Source organism: Lactuca virosa, chromosome 8, assembly GCF_052849685.1.
Source record: "Lactuca virosa cultivar CGN04683 chromosome 8, Lactuca_virosa_CGN04683_v6, whole genome shotgun sequence".
In the NCBI taxonomy this organism is placed as follows: Eukaryota; Viridiplantae; Streptophyta; class Magnoliopsida; order Asterales; family Asteraceae; genus Lactuca; species Lactuca virosa.
In genome coordinates this window covers 40,462,577-40,482,089 of record NC_136433.1, presented here as the reverse complement: position 1 = coordinate 40,482,089, position 19,513 = coordinate 40,462,577, and the positions used below count along the sequence as shown (strand labels likewise).

Here is a 19,513-nt window from a genome sequence, read left to right as displayed (position 1 = left end):
TCGATTTAGCTACGGGTTTTCCTTGGAAATTACCAGAAAAAATGTATGTGTAACACCCGGTTTCAAGTATGAATAAATTAATTTAATTTTGTGAACTTTGGATGGCCACGACATGGTGATGAAGGATCGCCACGGCGTGGCAGATCAACAAGAATCACACATCATTTAATCCACCACGACACGGTGACGCCAGGGTGCAAAACCCTAAATTTCCGGGCCTAAGGCCCTATTTGAAGGATGTGATGGCTAGGGTTTGTCCACTCTCAACCTCCATCACTCCCTTGAAAGCCTTGATCAAAACCTATCATCCCTTCAAGCTTTTGAGCTCATTCTTGGTGATTTTGTGATCTTTAAAGGAAGAAGAAGAAGTTCTAGTGCAAAGAACCATCAAGTAACTCATATCCACCCTTGTTGTCATCTTCTGGACCATTGTAAGTCTTCAAGACTTGATCTTTTTTGGTTCCTTTCTTATAGATCTAGGTTATGTTAGCATATTTTGGTCCATGGTTAAAGTTTGCGATTGTGTATGATAAAGTTAACAACTTTATGACTTACCACGGTCCATTGATCATTATATCTTCTGGATCTAGAAGTTTAGTGTGTTTTAAGAGCCATGTATGGGATTTATGTCATTTTCTTACCATTTAACCTAGTCTGAGTGAAGGAAATGCATGGTTCGTGCATGTCCTTAAAGTTTAGATTTTTATGAGCCTTTAGGGTCCCAAGAAGCTTTCTATAAAGTTAGAGCAAAGGGATTAATCCAATAAGTTGTCTAGGAGCAGGAACCACGACATGGTGAATGAGGTTTGCGTGACTAATTTTCCGTTTAGCTGCCACGACGTGGTGACCTTCTGAGTTGATTTTGACCGCTGACTTTGACCTAGTTGACTTTTGGTCAAATTGGTAGTTTGGTTAGTAGACTAAGGGGTTGACCTTATATGGTTCTTTAGGTGGTGTGTAGCGTCACCCTCTCGACTATACGAGCTGTAGTCTATTCGACTTCAAGCGTGATGTAAGTCTTCTTACTATATTGTGTAGGATGCTAGAGTGTCTTTATGATTATTGCATGTATGTTGGACGGAGCCCATTATGTATGTTGGGCGGGACCCGTCATGTATGAAATATGGGCCCGTTATGTATGTCGGGCGAGGCTCGTATTGGTTATGTGGCATTTTGGGGAACTCACTAAGATCTGTGCTTACGGTTTCATGTTTAAATGTTTTAGGTACTTCTGGTTTCAAAAGGAAGGACCTAACTTGATCGCTCTGTATCCCCTATCCCCTCCCCTGGAATTTTATTTCCGCATTATTGATGATTTTACTTTGATATTTAAGAACACACTACACTCTACTTGTTTTTTGAACAAATGATTGAATGATTTTGATGGTTGAAAAATGATTTTTTTCACTTAGTATTTTCGAGACTTTTATCTTTTTGCAGGTTTACTAAAGGGTTTGGGGCATTTTATATTTTTGCAGATTTAATAAAGGGTTATTCTTGTGAAAGTTTATATTTCTTGAACCTCTATTCACTGTTATGGGTACTCGTTGATACCCTTCCCTAATAGATTACAATAAATGCTTCAATGATCATCAAAAAGGGTCGACTTGATGGAAACGTTGGTGACTGAGAAAGAAAGAAGAGCGAGATTGCATGGATGTGAAGTGTGAACATGAAGTCGATACTTCTTTCCGAAACGTTGGTGACTGAGAAAGAAAGAAGAGCGAGATTGCATGGATGTGAAGTGTGAACATGAAGTCGATACTTCTTTTCGAACTGAGATTCTTCTAAATTATACCCTCTTTTCATCTTCTTTTTTGTTTGCTGAGTTTTTATCGATTAGTTTTTAGATGTAATTTATGTTGTTTTTGTTTTCAGTTATGCACAATCATAACTACATTAATAGGTGAAGTACTTGAAATATTTTAATTTGTATATTGGTTCGTGAATATTAAAGTTTTATATCTAATATTTTGCGTTGTCTGTATGTATCAATAGCCAATTATTATAATATGAGTTAATGTTTCTGGGAATGCTATTCCCATAGCAGGTGTTTGTTAAAATGCTCCATAAAAAATGATTATGGGTATTATGGGTCGTTCCAAACATGTTTTGGGCCCAGAGCGAAAAATAAAAATGGGCCATTAGAATACATAAATGTCATCAAGTTTTTTTATAATAACTCAATAATTGAAAGAAAATTTCTTGTACTATCTTTTAAATATAACAATTTCCATAAAAAAAATTTAACCCCTTTAAAAGATGGACCCTAAACGATCGTCTCTATCGCCCACCCTCTAAGACGGGCCTGCCCCTATAGCATCTTTTTCACATATCTCATGTGGCTTTCAATTGTACTTTAGTAATTCAAGTTTTTTTCCTGATCCACATCCTTTCTTTGGACAGCTTCAGGATTTAAGTGGATGCATTTAAGGATCCACAATAGTCATGTATGGTTTCTATCGTATTTCTCAATTAAATGGGATCATTTGATTTTGGTTCAGGTATGCTTTCTTAAAAAAATTAGGCTTAATAGACTATTATTGAATATTGACATTTTTTTTGTATATATACAACCTTAAGTTGTTTTTGCTTTTGAATCTTCATATAAATGGGCTTTAAGTGGGAACCCTCTTCATAATCGTGTCTTTGGAGAACTCTACTCACTTGTAAGTATTATATTTTTATGACTTAAATTTTTTCAGTTTTCCTTCACTCATTTCTGAATTGCGGTTTTTAATTTTCTTATATGTTCGTTTCTCACAAATTACTGAGACACTTTTGTTAATGGAATAAGTATGTTGCGAATCCAATTGCAGATATAGGGCGTAGCGAGGATGGTAAAAGAGCCATAATTCTGTTCAAAGATAAGGTTTTGAAAAGCATATTATTAAGGCGTACTAAAAAGGGTACAGTTATAGATCTTGCACTTCCTCCTAGAATAGTAAGTTTGTCTTATCTTTATATTATATATATTAAAACAGAAACTTGATGATTTCACACTCAACAATCAGAACCATTCATTGGATTTTTTTGATTGATTTCAACCCCTAGATCGTTCTTAATATTTCTGGTGATATCATCCTAACAAAACAATTCACTATTTATTTCCGTCTATCATAACTACTTACCATATTTAAATCGAAAAATCAGCCACCAAAGACGGGAACTTAACTAACCATCAACATTATCCTAATTTTAAATTTTAAAAAATAATCCTAAAATGTTCTACATTATCTATCCTAACTACATTTTGAAATTCAACATTTAAGGGATAAGATAAAAAATGACTTTTATCTTATCCCTCCAAAACCAACTTGGATTCAATACATATATATGACATATTCCACCAAAACTCATTTTTATTTTTCCTTCCACGCTCCTGCAAAAGGTGGGTTTTTATTGTGTTTTATCTATGTTTTTACCTCTTCGTTTATATTGATATTCAAAATACTAAATCAATACGTCTTCCTTTCTATAGCCTTCTATAGCAGTAAACAATTGTTAGCTTGGTTAATCAAAGGCAAAAAGGTACGCATTTCATTGTTTATCAATACTTCTTCCTTTCTACAACCTTCTACAGCCTTCTATATGATAAGTGTTCATACTCTTTTTTTTTTGCTTTGTTGTTTTCTGTGAAATATATCAACATACTATGTATGTTTTGATTTGATACCATCCTACTTCCATTAATCCATAATTGCAGCCAACTATTATTTTGCAAAATACAATTAATGTTTATTTTTGTTTTTTTCATGGTTAAGTATGCCAACCAAGAATGTCTATGTTAATTGAACAACATCATATTATTATATATATATATATATATATATATATATATATATATATATATATATATTAAAGTTATGAAAAGTTTTAACAGTAAAATGACACAATTTTGGTCCTCCAACTTACAACATTGACCCTTCATCTTTATGCTTTTGTTCACAAACAACCCTTTCACTTTGGTTTGAATTTTTCATAACCCTCGCCTTTTATTACATATTATTAGTATTTAATCTTTTGGCAGAAATGGTCCCTCATCATTATTATTATTATTGTTAGACAAAATTACACGATTGGTCCCTGTGGTTTACCAGATTTAACATTCTCTTTTTGGTTTTAAATTAATGTTTTATTTATTAGAAAATACACACCCAATACCATAAACCCACTCCCCATCTGCCATCACCACCACCACCACCACCACCGCCAAAATTACATAAATGGTCCATATGGTTTACCCATGGTGACAAATTCAGTCCCTACTACCTGAAAAGACCAAATTACCCTCATATTAACGGACAAAAAACAATCAACATGCTACTTTACTTTACAAAGCAATACCTTCCGACCCCGACAACGCCGGGGAATCTTTTCTAGTTTACATTAAACAAAAACCTTGTGAATCTTTGAATTACTTTTTCACTATATCTCATAATTATCTCTAATACTTTTCTATTTCTCATAGCACAAGCGAAATGACACATAACAGTGACAGTGAAATCGTCATTAATAAGCTGGCTGACATAGATGCCTCCAAAGAATCATGGAATATTCATGTTCAAGTTGTCATTATTTGGAAACAGACATAGAAAAACAGCCCAAACATGGTCAGCAGCTTGGACATGATTTTAATGGACCAGGAGGTAAGATTAAAATAATATGAAAAAAAACTTGTGTTTTATTTTTGTTTCATATAATAATATTCTTTATCACCTACATGGCACTAGAATACATGCAACAATAAAAAAATCTCATAAATGCATTTCAAGCCCTCCTGGAAGAAGGAGCTGTAAGGCAAATCACTAACTTTGGTATGACCAGAAACGAAGGAGATTACATGTTGGTTGCTCACAAGCATAACATAAATTTCTACAAAACAACCACAATTCGTGTATCAACTCCTTTTGTTGATAGGATCGATCCTTTTAATTTTGTGAGTTTTCATGATCTGACAGCCAGAAATTTTGACACTCGTGTTGCATTTGGTGAGTTTTTTTCCCTTAACAGTTTTGCATTTATTATATTATATATTTTTTTAACCAATTTATATTATAATAATTGATTCAAATTTACTTTTTGTAGATTTTATTCGTCAAGTAGTATCTACTGAACCCATGAGAGTGATTAAGGAGAATGCAAGGGAAATAAGGCTAATGAGTATTGTTGCACAAGATCTGAGGTACTTTTCTTTATTTTTCATTAATTTATCATGTTTAATATTTTATTCATATAACCCAAACAATCAATTATAGTGGTAGGAAAATGTAAGTTGCTTTGTGGGATGGTTTTGCATTGAAGTTGAACAGCTACATATATGAACATCAAAATGAAAATGCTCCTGTGATCATCCTCCTACGTATGGAAAAGCTCAAGACTTGCGGTGGTAAGAATAATTATTTTTAGATGTCTATGCTCATTACATTAATATTTTATTTATAATATGAAATAATCTATTACTTTAATTGCTATTTATAGGTCAGCCACAAGTCGGTAACTGTTTATTTGGGTCGAGATTGCATATTAATGATGATATGCATCATATTTCAGAATTTAAAAAGGCGTATGTATTTGATGACTATGATATAATTATTTACTGTTTTATTTTTACTTATTCTTAATCAATAATTATTATTATTGTTGATCTTCTTCATTTTTCCTTCTTATATGTAGCATTGCTGATATCGATTTGAATGTTGAGTCTTCCATTAATACTACACAACTTAACACAGAAACTGTTGTGGCCAAGCCAGAAGATTACTACCTCCGTTTCAAATCAAAAACATTGATGATATTCCAGATTACAATGAGGTATACTTAATATTATTCATATTTTTCCATTATATATAACAATTTTTTAATGTGTGTGTGTGTGTGTATATATATATATATATATATATATATATATATATATATATATGTATGTATTTTTACCAATCAGGAAATTGGTTTGTCTATCATTGCTACTATAATCGGTTTCGAGTTGGAGGAAGGATGGTATTCTTTTTATTGTCGTGACTGTTCAAAAAAGGTAACTAAAAATGCTGATGATAGTGATGGTGAACCATTTAATTGTAATGGTTGCGGAGAAGTTTCTGATGTATTCAGCAAGTAAGTTCATAATTTTACATTTGTAAACTTCTTGTCTCATGAATCTTTATTACAATGTTTCAATTTTTATTTCATTGTCCATTAACGTGTCATACAATAATATTTAGGGTAAGGGTCGTAATACGTGTTCAAGATGAAACTGGGTCTGCTTCTTTTGTATTGTTTGACAGTCATGTTAAAGATCTTATTCACCGCGGTAATCATTGGTTGAAGGAAAAGATATCAAATGTAGCGTTATATTATACTATTCTATTAATTTGTACACACGACAAGTTAACTATATATTGTTATTGCATTTTATTTCAATCGAGATTTATTAACTACTCACATGTTTTATTATAATATTCTTTAGGATCAAGGACGCCAAAAGATCCCTGATGAGTTCAATATGATGCTTAATAGGAAGTTTGTTTTTAAAGTTCAGATTTCAAAGTTTAATCTCGAGAACAATTATCACGCCTACACCGTTCATAAGATGACTAATGATGAACTTGTAGTTGGTGCAGTTTTCAAACATTCACCTGCATACGAAGAAAACAATATTCATTCTAATGGTACTCCTATCAACAAGTCTATTAAGGTAAAATTAAATTCATATAATTTAACATTTTAACATTGTTAATAAACATTTATTCTTGATGCGGTGACAATATTAATGTTGTTAATTAACATTGTTTTATTAATTTGATACAGGAAAAGAGTGTTTCTGTTGAAGGCGACAATATTAATGTTGTTGATCTTGATGTGGTGACACCGACAACTACTTCACTGAAACGCCCTACTGAGATTGTTACCACCACTGAATCGTTTGAATGGTCTTCCTCAAAAGATGGTGTTGCTCCTCATACCCTTAAGATTCCAAAAATGGAAAAACTCGAATATATTTAGCAGTTATGATTATTTGACATTTATCATTGACGATTTTTCTTTGACTTTTTATTATTTGCTTAAGGATTTCTTTTACAAGTACGTTGTTTTCATTTTGAAGATTATATTTGTTTTCATTTAATTATAACACGATAGTAGTCGTGTTATTTGAGACAAGTTCATAATTATGTTGAATTCTTTTTATGAATTTTAACTTTTACATCTTTTGATATATTTTCGCCTCAACTTATGTTACAAACTATGTTGACCAAGTCTATTATTGTCAATTTGTTTTAAGTTTAAATAACAAACTATGTTGACCAAGTTTATTATTGTCAATTTATTTTAAGTTTAAAGGTAATATTCTTAATCTTTGGCTTAAGCCACTGACTTTGTTATTCCACAAACAAGATTTTATAACAATAATTTTTTTTATTGTTCGTAACAAACTATGTTCGACATGCAATTCTATAAAAAAACAAAAATAGCATACCTGCAATGACAAACAAATAATTGAATAAAATACATGGCATTTCCAAATGAAATGTGTCTTTAATAAGAAAATGAAAATACAATGTCTTAATTTGTACCCTTTTCAAAATAAAATGCTTACATATAAACAATATGTAGTAGGGGCTGTTTGGTATTAAATATAAAGTCATGAAGCCGATTTGGTAAATAATATATTCTTGGGCACAATATGTAGTAGGGGTTGTTTGGTATTAAATGTAAAGTCATGAAGCCGATTTGGTAAATAATATATTCTTGGGCTGTTATAAAAATTATCATTTTTTCCAAACTAACCATCAACATTAACCTAATTTTAAATTTTAAAAAATAATCCTAAAATGTTCTACATTATCTATCCTAACCAAGGTTCTAAAAAGCTCGTCATGACTCCGCCATGGCTCCAAGGCTTATGCCTGCCGCCAAGCTTTACCAAAACGCCGCCTTAACTCATATATGTGTATAAAATAGAATAATAGTTGAAAATACATATAAAAATATTAATTATATACAAAATTGCCGCCTTAAGTCACGCCTTACAAACGACATGGCTCGCCAAGGCTCGGAAAAGCTTGAGGCTTGACATTGCCGCAAAGTCACGCCTTACGTTATTTAGAACCTTGATCCTAACTACATTTTGAAATTCAACATTTAAGGGATAAGATAAAAATGACTTTTATCTTATCCCTCCAAAACCAACTTGGATTCAATACATATATATGACATATTCCGCCAAAATCCATTTTTATTTTTAATTCCACGCTCCTGCAAATAGTGAGTTTTTATTGTGTTTTATCTATGTAGAATACATTTAAAAAAAAATCAATGATCCACTAAAATATTATTTATTATATATAGAATATAATAAATTAAATGTAATAATCCAATAAAAAAACCTAATAATTTTTTTTTTTAAAAAAAATAATCCAATAAAAAAATTTTAAAAAATAGTTAAAAGAAATTAATAATATAATATTTATTAATATATAAATATTATATATTAAAAATAGAATTAACTGATATATAATAATCAGATAAAAAATTAATCCAATAAAATAAAATTAAAAAAAAAATTAATGTTCAATAAAATTAAAAAAAAAATTAATATATAATAATTCAACAAATTTAAAAAGAAAAATTGCAGAAATAGTCCTTATAATTTGGTAAAAAGAGATAACTGCAAAAATGGTCCCTGAGGGTAAAATTGTCATTTTTAAAAGAGTTAACAACCAAATGTTAAAGTTAACGAAATAGGGACCAAAACCACAGCTAAACCATCAAATAAGGACCTTTTTTGCTAATAATTTTTTTTGGACCTTACCCAAAGAAATTGGCAAACCACAGGGACCATTTTTGCAATTTTGTCTTTTATGTCTTGAAAATATTTCCATAAATTTGTTTCTGAAATAGTTTTTTATTTGCTGATATGTTGAAGCAAGAACAGTGATGAACAACTTTGCTCATATTTTTTGACATTTTAACACGCTTGTTACATGTTACTAGCTTAAGAATATTATTTTTGAAATTTTATTACGGAAGTTTTTATTATTATTCCATGTATTATAAAAACATCAACTATTTGATAAAAGTCTTTAATGAATTTAATGTTTTAATTTATGTTTTTGTGTTCATTATTATTCAAAAATATCATAAAGGCATCTGTTTTGTGTAGAAAAAATTATCAATTCAACACTACCATTACATATGAATTTTGGAGTTTACTTGTAGTTTGCAAATAACTCCGACATGAAACCTCCCTCTAAAGTCGGAGGAAAGATGGTAATTGTCAACCTTAAGGTATTTACTCAATTGTTTAAAATATCCTTAGCCTATATTTTTACAATTATTTATTTATTTGTGGGTTTTAATGATTCTAAACCTTCTATTTATTGAATCAGTCGAGGTATGACTCACATCCATTTAACAAAATACAATGTACTTTCCTTTGTTTATGTGTTATAGCATTGTCCTTTTAAATGTTTTCTTATGAAGCCATTGTACTTTGAAAAAATAAAGTGGAATATTATAATAATAAATAAATCAATGAAAGTACATTGTTTTCCTTGCATTTAACCTATACTCCATTTAATCTATTAACAGAGAGACCGGAACTAAAAACCGTTGAAACACTACAACATCCGTTTTTGCTGAAAAGCTTTTATTTAATTATATACATTCAAAATAAGTCGATGTATCTTGAATAGGTGACATATTAGATTATTTTATTTGAAAACATTATATTGATATTTTAGTTGATGATTGCATATTGAACTTATGTACGGAAGCTTCACAGTTGAGAATAAAAGGGACATTGATACTTCATGAAGCCGATTATTAACCACATATATAAACCAGAAATCAGAAGTTTAAATTGATTATTACTAGAGACGTAGATGAAATCAGCTCGACAACAGAAAAGAGGTGGGATTATCGAGAAAACACAACCCCGAACACCTCCTTCCTCGCATAATTGTTGGATCAGAAAAGAAAGAACAGTCTAGAGGCCTCCGGAGCAACCATGCGACTGTTACTATCCTTCTCAATCTCTACACCCCAATTGAAGGCCGGATCGTTGTAGATCAGTTTCAATCCCATCCTCCACCTTACCGGTCGACTTTAAAGCCAAACACCCTCTCTTAAGTCGCTAATCCGCCTTGGCCCTTTTCCCTTTCGCGTTTTCTGTCGGACAGGAGGAGTGCAGCCTCCCTCGCCACCACAGATGACAGCGACCACCACAGTTGCCGCCGGTGATGAAGATTAAACCCAGAAAGGGTCGCCGATCAAGACGGACCCCCTTCTCCCTCCTCGCAATTTTTGATCCACCCCAGACAACCTCTCTTGCTGCTTCGTCTGTTCTTTTCTCAATCTGATGAAAACGAAGGCGCCTCCCCTTTTTGATTTTTGATCCACCACCAAACGACCTCTCTTGTGTGTTTTTCCTTCAGTTGCACAGGTTTAGAAGAAGGAGGATTTTACGATAGAAGTCATCTCCACCACGATTTCACCCTCCGACGACTTCCATGAGGATAAATGAGAGAGCTCTTTTATTTTTTAATTATTAAAAAAATAAATAGGTATTAATTTTTTTTAAAAGAGGGATATTTTTTTTCAGGTGCAAAAATAGTCCCTTAGAAGTGAAAAGACAAATATACCCTCATGTGAAAGGCAAATGAGGGGTTAACAACAACAAGTTAACGGAAATTAAGTCCGGGGACCAATTTCACATACAAACTACTCCAAATAAACTGTGAATACAAAAAACTCGGGGTTTGGACTAAAACCCCAAAAATTTGCAGACCATTTTTGAAATTTTGTCTTGTTATTATTGTTTGTTATCTATAATCTAAGGTTCTATGCAGAGTGAACTTGGCGGTAAGGCCAAACCTAAGCCATGACGAGCCTCAAGGCGTGGCAATTTCATATATATTAAAAAAGATAAATCATATAATTATAGAATTATATCAAATATATCAAGTTTTTAGAAATGTTATATTATCATTTAATATAATTTTTTAACAAAAATTCAATTGTTTTAGGCTCGATCAGAAAAAGGAAAAAAAAACACGCGTCTTAAAAAGAACTCGCGCCATAACGCGATAAGACGCACCTTGACACGCTACTTGTGTGTCGCGTTTAACAAACTCGTCTTAGACATTTTCGTAACGGCTATACAACGCCGGGGTCGTCTCAATCAGTTAGGGGGCTCTAAGCGAACCAAAAGTTGGGGCCCTTTCATAAATACAATTAAAGTCATTTTAATTTTGTTCATTATTAATTTCAACATTAGACATAATTTTTCTTTTCCTTTTTAATTGAAGCTCCTTATTCAAATTTTCTCTTAGACATAATTTTTCTTTTCCTTTGACAACAACTATCACCAAAACAATAAAAAGCCAAATGGAAAGTAAATAAGTTATTAACAGATTATAGATTGGAAATACCTACTTTACCTGCTTGGCAAAGTGAGTTCTTGACAATTCTTGAGTCTTGACAACTGAAATTCATTCCAACAATCCAACCAAAATCGTTCCAATATCCAAAATCAAAAGCTGATTCCAATATCCAATATCTAAAGTCCAAACCTAATTCAAAAATCCAACTTGACACAGTCAAAATTAAAAAAAATTAAGTCATATTAACCCTAATAGATAGTCTAATCGAAAAAGAAGAATCAGCAATTGAGTTATCTAATAATGGAATATGGAGAAATAAAGAATCAAAGGAAGAACATACCGCTTCAGATTCAAGAATGGACTTATGTAGAATCGATTTTTGAGCAGTCAAGATTCAAGAAGCGTTTTTTCGATTTTTGATCAAATTAAGATTCAAGAATCGATTATTTTTCAGACTTCTGAGCCAGGAAGAAGAAGAAATCGAGAACATATAAGAAGAGCAGTCGTTTAGAATTCAATTGGGAATCGACGTGCGTGTCCGCGAATGGAGAATAGGAAAATCGGCATTCGTCCCTTAACTAATCGACATTTGGGTTAAGGTTAAGTGGGGCCCCTTAAGATTGGGGGCCCTAAGCCCTTACTTAATTTCAATGAATGTAGAGCCGGCCCTGTACAACGCATCGCGCCATGACACTCTCTGCGCGCGCGAGTATTTTAGAACCATGCTATAATCTCTCCCTTCTCCACCTATGCAACCCAACTATTTCAATATATATATATATTCAATTCAATCCTCTCTTAGAACGAATATCAAAATTTTATTAATATTGGTTGAAAGAAAAATAAAATATATATTTCTATGTATTTTATTTTTAATATTGATCAACTACGAGTAACGAAATAAAACTTGTAAACAATAGAATAAGTTAAAATGGTAAATAGAAAAAACAACAACTAGAGGCTTGAGCAAGACCCAAACTTGCTGAACTTTTTTTTTCTTTTTAATGTATAGAATTGGATTGTTGTAGCTTGTGGAAAATTTAAGTTATGTTTATTGGACTAACTGAAAAACAAGTTTTTGTCTGATAAGCAAGTTTTTTCATAATAATTTAGATGATAGTTGATAAGTTAATCGGTGGTTAATAAGTTATTTGATATATTAATGATATTTTGTAAAAAACTAGTTAATAAACTAAATTATATTATAAATGTACAACGACATTTATACATATAATTAAAATTTAATGTTATATTGTATGAAACATTATTAAAACAAATCTTAAATTTCATCATATTAACTATCTAATAATTATAATGATTTTTTCAATAAGGTTATAAAATAAATTTTATAAGCTTATTAAAACAAACTAGTACACGTTTGTTTAAAAAATAAATTGTTGTATAATTAGTTATATCTAAAATTGTACACATATGTTGTTTTAACTGATTTATTAAATTATTTTACTAATTTTAAGTTGTTAGGCATTACATATAAATTATTGCATATATATTTTGGAAAACTTGTGAAAATAATTAACTTATAAGTTAATCTAGTTATTTCATCAAATACTATACTAAAATAAGCTTAAATATTAAACTAACTTATGCACGCAAAAGTTAGTCGTAGTCTTATAAATGTACTCTTATTTCAAATTATTTATAAATATGAAAAAAGTATTCTTTTTATACACGCTTCCATGAATAATGAAGAAAAACATACATTAAATTCACATATTTCTATTATATATATATATATATATATATATATATATATATATATATATATATATATATATATATATATATATATATATATATATATATATATATATATATATATACAGAGAGAGATGTGGGTTCAATTGAGAAAATAAAAAATATTGAGAATGGGGGAATCATTCTCAGCCACTCATTTAATCTACGCATAAAAAGACACGGTGACAAACTTGTAAATATGATAATAACCTTCAATTTCAAATACGTAACTGTACAGAAATAGATAACAGTTCAAACCTATTTCTAATCGATCGTTCATCATCCAAATTTCTCCTCCAACCTTCAACAATCATCCAGATTTCTTCAATTAAACCATCATCAACATCATCCAGTATTAATCAATCATCGATTTTCGTCAATAACATGTTTATCAACACGATTCAACAGTTAACAACAAAAATTCGTTTTTTGTTCTTTTAATCCAACCTTCAATTCTGCTTGAATATGATCAGATCTTCAACATCTACAATTAATTATACTCCCAGCGTCATTAGATCAACATCATCGATAATCAACAAAAAATTCACTTCATATCATTCATTCAACATCAATTATCAAATAAAACTTCAAAATTAAGGTTAGCAAAAGATCAAATCGTTTTTTTTTTAGAAAAATTTTATATAATTCTCTATCAATCTACTATTTTGTAAGATTTAAATAGTCAAAGTATCATGTTTTTAACATTTTTAAAAAGGTTAAATTGTATGCACTCCAACTGTTTGATGAAATGCATAAACTAAATTATCACGTTATATTCATATATGAATATGTTTTCTCACCTGAATCAGTATATGATTATTAAAACAAAAAAACAAATATGCAAGTTTGTATGTTATTCATATGTGAATAACATATAAAAATTATATATATTTGTGAAAATACATTGTAATATTCATATGTGAATATACTGTCTAATATTCATAAGAGAATATATCATCTAATATTCACAAGTGAATATACTATGTAATATTCACATGTGATATACCATGTAATACTATGTAATATTCAGATATGAAAATATTATCTAATATTCATAAGTGAATATACCATCTAATATTCACAAGTGAATATTAAGAAATATTAAAACTTAATAAACGAGAAAAAGCATATATCATAGTCTCACACAAGATATATCGCCTTTTTCCAGAATATCTGGCTCACATATTCACTTCACTGAGTTTAGTTAACCTCACTTTCAACCCATGTTTCATCTGAAGTACTATTGAAGCACTTGGACACACGGGTTCACCGTCCACCAACTCAATGTGATAATGATAAATGATCGTAGATGCTACTATCTTTAGTTGAGTGAAACTCATGTCCTTACCTATACAAGTCCTCAGCCCACCATTAAATGCTGGGAACTTGTTAGAAGATTCATGTTTGATTCCTCCTTCTTTTGAAAACCATCTTTCAGGCTTAAATTCCATACAATCCTCACCCCATATCGTTTTCATCCTTCCCATGCCATAGAAATATAGCATAATATTGGTGTTTTGATTAACATGGTGGCCACTTGGAAGTATATCTGGCTGTAAGGGAGTTTTGTGGTTAAAAGGAACAGAAGGGTAAAGCCTCAAGGCTTCACATAAAGCCCCATGAAGATAAACCAGTTTGCCTAACTCTTTGGAATTCCAGTTCTTTTGATCATCTACTTTCTCCTGCAATAATGTGTGAATCTCCTCTCGGATCTTGTCCTCTACGATTGGATTTTTTGCAATGAGATAGAAAAACCATGAGAGAGTTGTGCTGGTTGTATCTCTCCCGGCACCAATTAGGTTCGTTATGGTATCTTTTAAAAACTTGTTGGGATCTCCAATATTACTTCCACATTGGTGTTTGAATTCACTAATCAACGATGTTAATCCAAAATGTTCCCTTCCATGTTCACTTTTTGTATTAGTACTATTGGACTCGGTTTGTATTCTAGCTAAGCACTTGCACACAAAGTGATCCAAAGCATTGACTGCTTTACTTAACTTCTTCTCATTCCCTATTCGAAGTAGTTGTTGAAATTTCCAAAAGATTGGGGGTGTAAACTGCCTGTATAATACACTTTCTTCAATGTCTGTTAACGACTTCTCATAAAGAAGGAAAGGGAAATCAAGAGATAAGCTTTTCGGGTCAAAGTCTAAGAACAACGTGCATATAGTGTCAAAAGTGAACCTTTGGAATATATCCTGCAAATCCGTCTCCTTGCCTAGTTTGTAAATAGATGCTAATACCGGTAAAAGCCCTATTTCCACCTTATTCCATACAATCGCTTCGAAAACATTTTGAAAGTTGGGTTGCCTAAAGAGGGACATGATGGTTTTGCGCTCGATCTCCCATAAATGTCCATCTCCGAAGACATCAAATATTTTACGGAATTGTGGGCCTTTTGGATAATTAGAAAAGTTCTTGCTCAAAACATGGTGGATGTCTAATGGGTCTGTGATAAAAATCATATTCATGTTGGCAAACCAAGGTCCTCTAAGCTTGAAAGTACCTCCACTGCGATTAAGATACATGGCCAAGAAATCATGGATTCGGTGCGGGTTTGTGAGGATTTCAAAAAACGCACCAAGAGGCTGCCAGTATCTCTCGATAAGAGTTTTGAGGTTTTTGGGTTTGTAATGAAAAACTAAAAAAGAAAGGAAAATGAGAATGGCCAGAGATTCAATGAAAACCATATTGAAGAAATGCAAAGATATAGAAATGAACTTAAGTGGTAAAGGAAGAAGGTTAAACAATATAGTAGTATATATATAAAACTCCCCGTGGCAAGTACCTATACCATTAATTTTAAATATGACTATTGAACAACATGATATATATATATATATATATATATATATATATATATATATATATATATATATATATATATATATATATAGGAGGGTTCAATTGAGAAAAAAAAATGTTGAGAATGGGGAATCATTCTCAGCCACTCATTTATTTTTGTCGCAAAAGCCTCCGTCTTACCAGCGGAAATGGGAAAGGAATAGACATGTGTTTTCCAACAAAACATGTTTCCTTAAACTATGCTAAGCATTACCTGAATATATATACAAAAACATAGTTTTTCGTTTTTTTTTTTTATTTTTAAGAAGCTATTTTTATCGAAAAATGATTTTAAATATACCAAAATTCATGATTTTTTATTCTCTACAAATAGACATTCATATTGATATAGTTTTAAGATAAAATAAAAAATTTATTTTTTTTATATTTTCAGCTATCGTTATTCATAAGTGAATAAAAATGAATCAGGTTTTTACTACAGTACAGTCGTTATTCACTTATTAATAAAAACTATGATTAATTTGTTTTACAATTTAAGTATCATTCATATATAAATATATCATATAATAAACATAGTATATTCATATTTAAATATTAGATGATGCATTCACTTGTGAATATTATATAGAATATAATCATCATCGATATGTATGTGCTAAGAACATATACTCACCATCACATCATGTTTCTAAGTATCTAGATAGAAGCTGGTATGTAAGATGTATCTCAGATTTTAGTTTGTGGAATAATAATTTTAAACTTTACCGTATTTTTGTTATTTTTGGATTTTTAGAGAGATAAAACATCGAATGGTTGTACATGCTCAAGAAAAGTTGCAAATGATTAGGAAATATATACACTATAAAAGAGGTGTTCAATTTTTTGTTATGTTTTGGAATGACCTTTTTTTCATCGGTTGTATCGTATCAAACAACAATGGTTCTACTTTATCAATTAGAAAGGATTTTATAATTCTCGCCTGCGCCCTTTAGAATTGAATCAAGACGGATTTTGCAAACAACCATGTATCATGCAATATATAAGCCATAAAAGCTATATACGTTCTAGAAATTAATAAATAAAGAGAACCCACACATGAGAACCCTCTTTTTATAATCATCTCTAATAAATGAAGGTTTTTTTTTGTCATTTGTCACACTCTCAGTGATGAACATAATATTGCTACACATATTAGTTTTACCATCTATTTAACTAACTATTACGATTTAAGGCAGTGTACCTTCTCGCAAATAATATAACACTAACAGCCAGGTATCGAACACAGGGAACATATTTAATTAACTAATTTAACTACTAAAAATTAACATAAAAACAAGCAAAAGTTTAAATTGGATTTTATATGATTTTGCAAGTTCAGATGAACTTAATCTCTTAACTAACGATTTTAATTAATTACTAAAAACACTTCCATTTAGTTCGAATCCACTTCTCTTCTATGGTTAGTTACTAATTATGGATTATTAATGTTGGTTATCAAATATTATATTATTAACAATTCAAGTCCAAATTTACTAACATTTTCATGTAAACTATGTATGGTCATACAGTAGCAAACATATAATCAATTATAAGATGTAGATAAGCTATGTAAGATTGATCTAAATAAACACAATTGTGGTCACAATTTATGTTCTCCAGTACAGCTAAATTGGCTACTTTTATCACTTATCTAAGATTGGGTCGATCCTAGCTCTAGCAATTTAATGGTCACTAAACTACTAGGTAACAAGTTCATGTAATTTAATGTTCAATAAGCTACACAGAACCTGAATTCAAGCAATTAAAGTATCAAATATTAACATGCTAGGTAAAGATAATCAAACACAAGCTCATAACCAACAATTAAAATCCATAAATCAATAAACTAAACCATAGAGTTAAAGCTTCATCTAGCTAAACGGAAGCTACTAGATTCAACTACTCATGGATGATAACACAAACACAAATCCAATAATAAAAGACATAATCATAGTGTAGCAAACTAGGATGATGAATTTATTCTTCAGTCTCTCGATCTTCAGTTAATTCTCTTTACTAGAATGTTTTCTCTCGGTTTTTCTGAACAATTCTTTTCCAAAATTCTCTCTGAAAATCTTCCAAGCCTCCTCAAATCGTGAAAGTGAATGAGTATTTATAGTTTTGGGAATTTTCGCGCTTCACAACGTGAACAAGGATTTCACGTCGTGTATTTGAGGTAAATCCTTATTGGGCAAAGACTCAGACTTCCTGTGCACTTATCTTCTAGAACACTCACTCCACGTCGTGTATTCGAGGGTCACGTCGTGATTTGGGCTTTTCGCAGATATTTTTCTTCTTTAAAGCTCCCATCCTCCAAAGTTCCACTTTTTGTCGATTATGGTCCTTATTCTTCAAGATTGTTCCGTTTGGCTGCAAAATACAATTTAATCTCATAAGTATTCTATATCTTTGTAAATAACCAAAATATTAATAAAAATGTATTAAAATATTGCCTAAAATGTGTATAAATATGGCAATATCACTCATTCAATTTGCCAAATGTCATTTTGTGGTTATTTTGAATTTTTTTTCCACATGTCATTTTATGAGTTTTCTATTTTATTAAATTTCATATAATATTTTAATGTAACAATTGCAATAAATGTAGTAATAAATGGATATCAATTTCATTAATAAAATTACCTTTTAATTTCAAAATTCCTAAAATTAAAGCTCATTAGTTTCTTTTCTTTATTTAAATTGTTTGTTTAAATTTAAAAGATAAAAAACATTTTCATTATAATAAGTCATTTTTTCTTATTTTCTTATAAATTCAAAGTTCTCAAATATTTTGACATATATATATATATATATATATATATATATATATATATATATATATATATATAATAAATTAACCCATGTAATAACTAGTAGTATTTCAATATATCAAACATTATTCTAGTGTTCTTGTATACGAGACTAGCAACCTACAAATCATTACAATCTATATTTATATCTATATCTATCTATCTATCTATCTATATATCTTATAAAGCTAGCATTTTTCCTTGAACCTCATGCATTTGAAACTCCCAAGACCATTTTTCCTTGAACCTCATGCATTTGAAACTCCCAAGACTATTCAACTTATACAAATTCATTTATGATTAATTGAAATATTAAGATTTGTAACTCTTAAAACTCTTCAAATCATGCTATTTAATTGATGAGTTAAATGAAATATTTAGCATGTATAAGAAATTTGTAGATTACATATTGCATGTATGTCAATACAAAATGATAGATTATATGTGTAGGGTTTGAATAGTTATGTGAGTGGTTTCATGGATGTAAAAAGCAATTGCAACATTTCCAAATATAAATTCATGTAAACTCAAATTGGGTGCATTTGAAGTTTTAGATATTAACCACGGTTCAAATTTAGGTATGTTTGTAAATGTATACTTGAGATTATTTTTTAAGTTTATGTGTTATGCATCTTTCTATAATCACAAAATGATGAAGTGAGATTGATAATTACTTCTCATGAACTTTTGGTAAATTAACCATCAAGCTATTTATCAGTT

At 30.4% G+C, this 19,513-nt stretch overlaps 1 protein-coding gene, 1 long non-coding RNA gene and 1 pseudogene across 2 annotated transcripts; 2 read left to right on the top strand and 1 right to left on the bottom strand.

The window, feature by feature from the left end:
• The first annotated feature begins 4,864 nt into the window (after nucleotides 1-4,864).
• Nucleotides 4,865-5,381, top strand: LOC145129673 (uncharacterized). The gene is made up of 3 exons (XR_013717594.1): nucleotides 4,865-4,991; nucleotides 5,089-5,185; nucleotides 5,259-5,381. It is a non-coding gene; the product is annotated as an uncharacterized LOC145129673 (long non-coding RNA).
• A 924-nt stretch (nucleotides 5,382-6,305) lies between these two features.
• Nucleotides 6,306-7,025, top strand: LOC145129282 (uncharacterized). Its single transcript, XM_079063988.1, has 2 exons — nucleotides 6,306-6,694; nucleotides 6,808-7,025. Exons 1-2 carry the CDS (start codon nucleotides 6,503-6,505, stop codon nucleotides 7,000-7,002), a joined length of 387 nt encoding a protein of 128 aa, XP_078920114.1. The 5' UTR covers nucleotides 6,306-6,502; the 3' UTR covers nucleotides 7,003-7,025.
• A 7,289-nt stretch (nucleotides 7,026-14,314) lies between these two features.
• On the bottom strand, nucleotides 14,315-15,829 carry LOC145130275 (alkane hydroxylase MAH1 pseudogene; annotated as a pseudogene).
• Nucleotides 15,830-19,513: the final 3,684 nt, after the last annotated feature.

What these genes read in the sequence shown, in the direction of transcription:
- LOC145129282 (XM_079063988.1), top strand. Translation starts at nt 6,503, where the DNA reads ATGATGCTTAATAGGAAGTTTGTTTTTAAAGTTCAGATTTCAAAGTTT. An exon ending in CTATCAACAAGTCTATTAAG is followed by an intron (nt 6,695 to 6,807) that starts GTAAAATTAAAT and finishes AATTTGATACAG; the next exon opens with GAAAAGAGTGTTTCTGTTGA.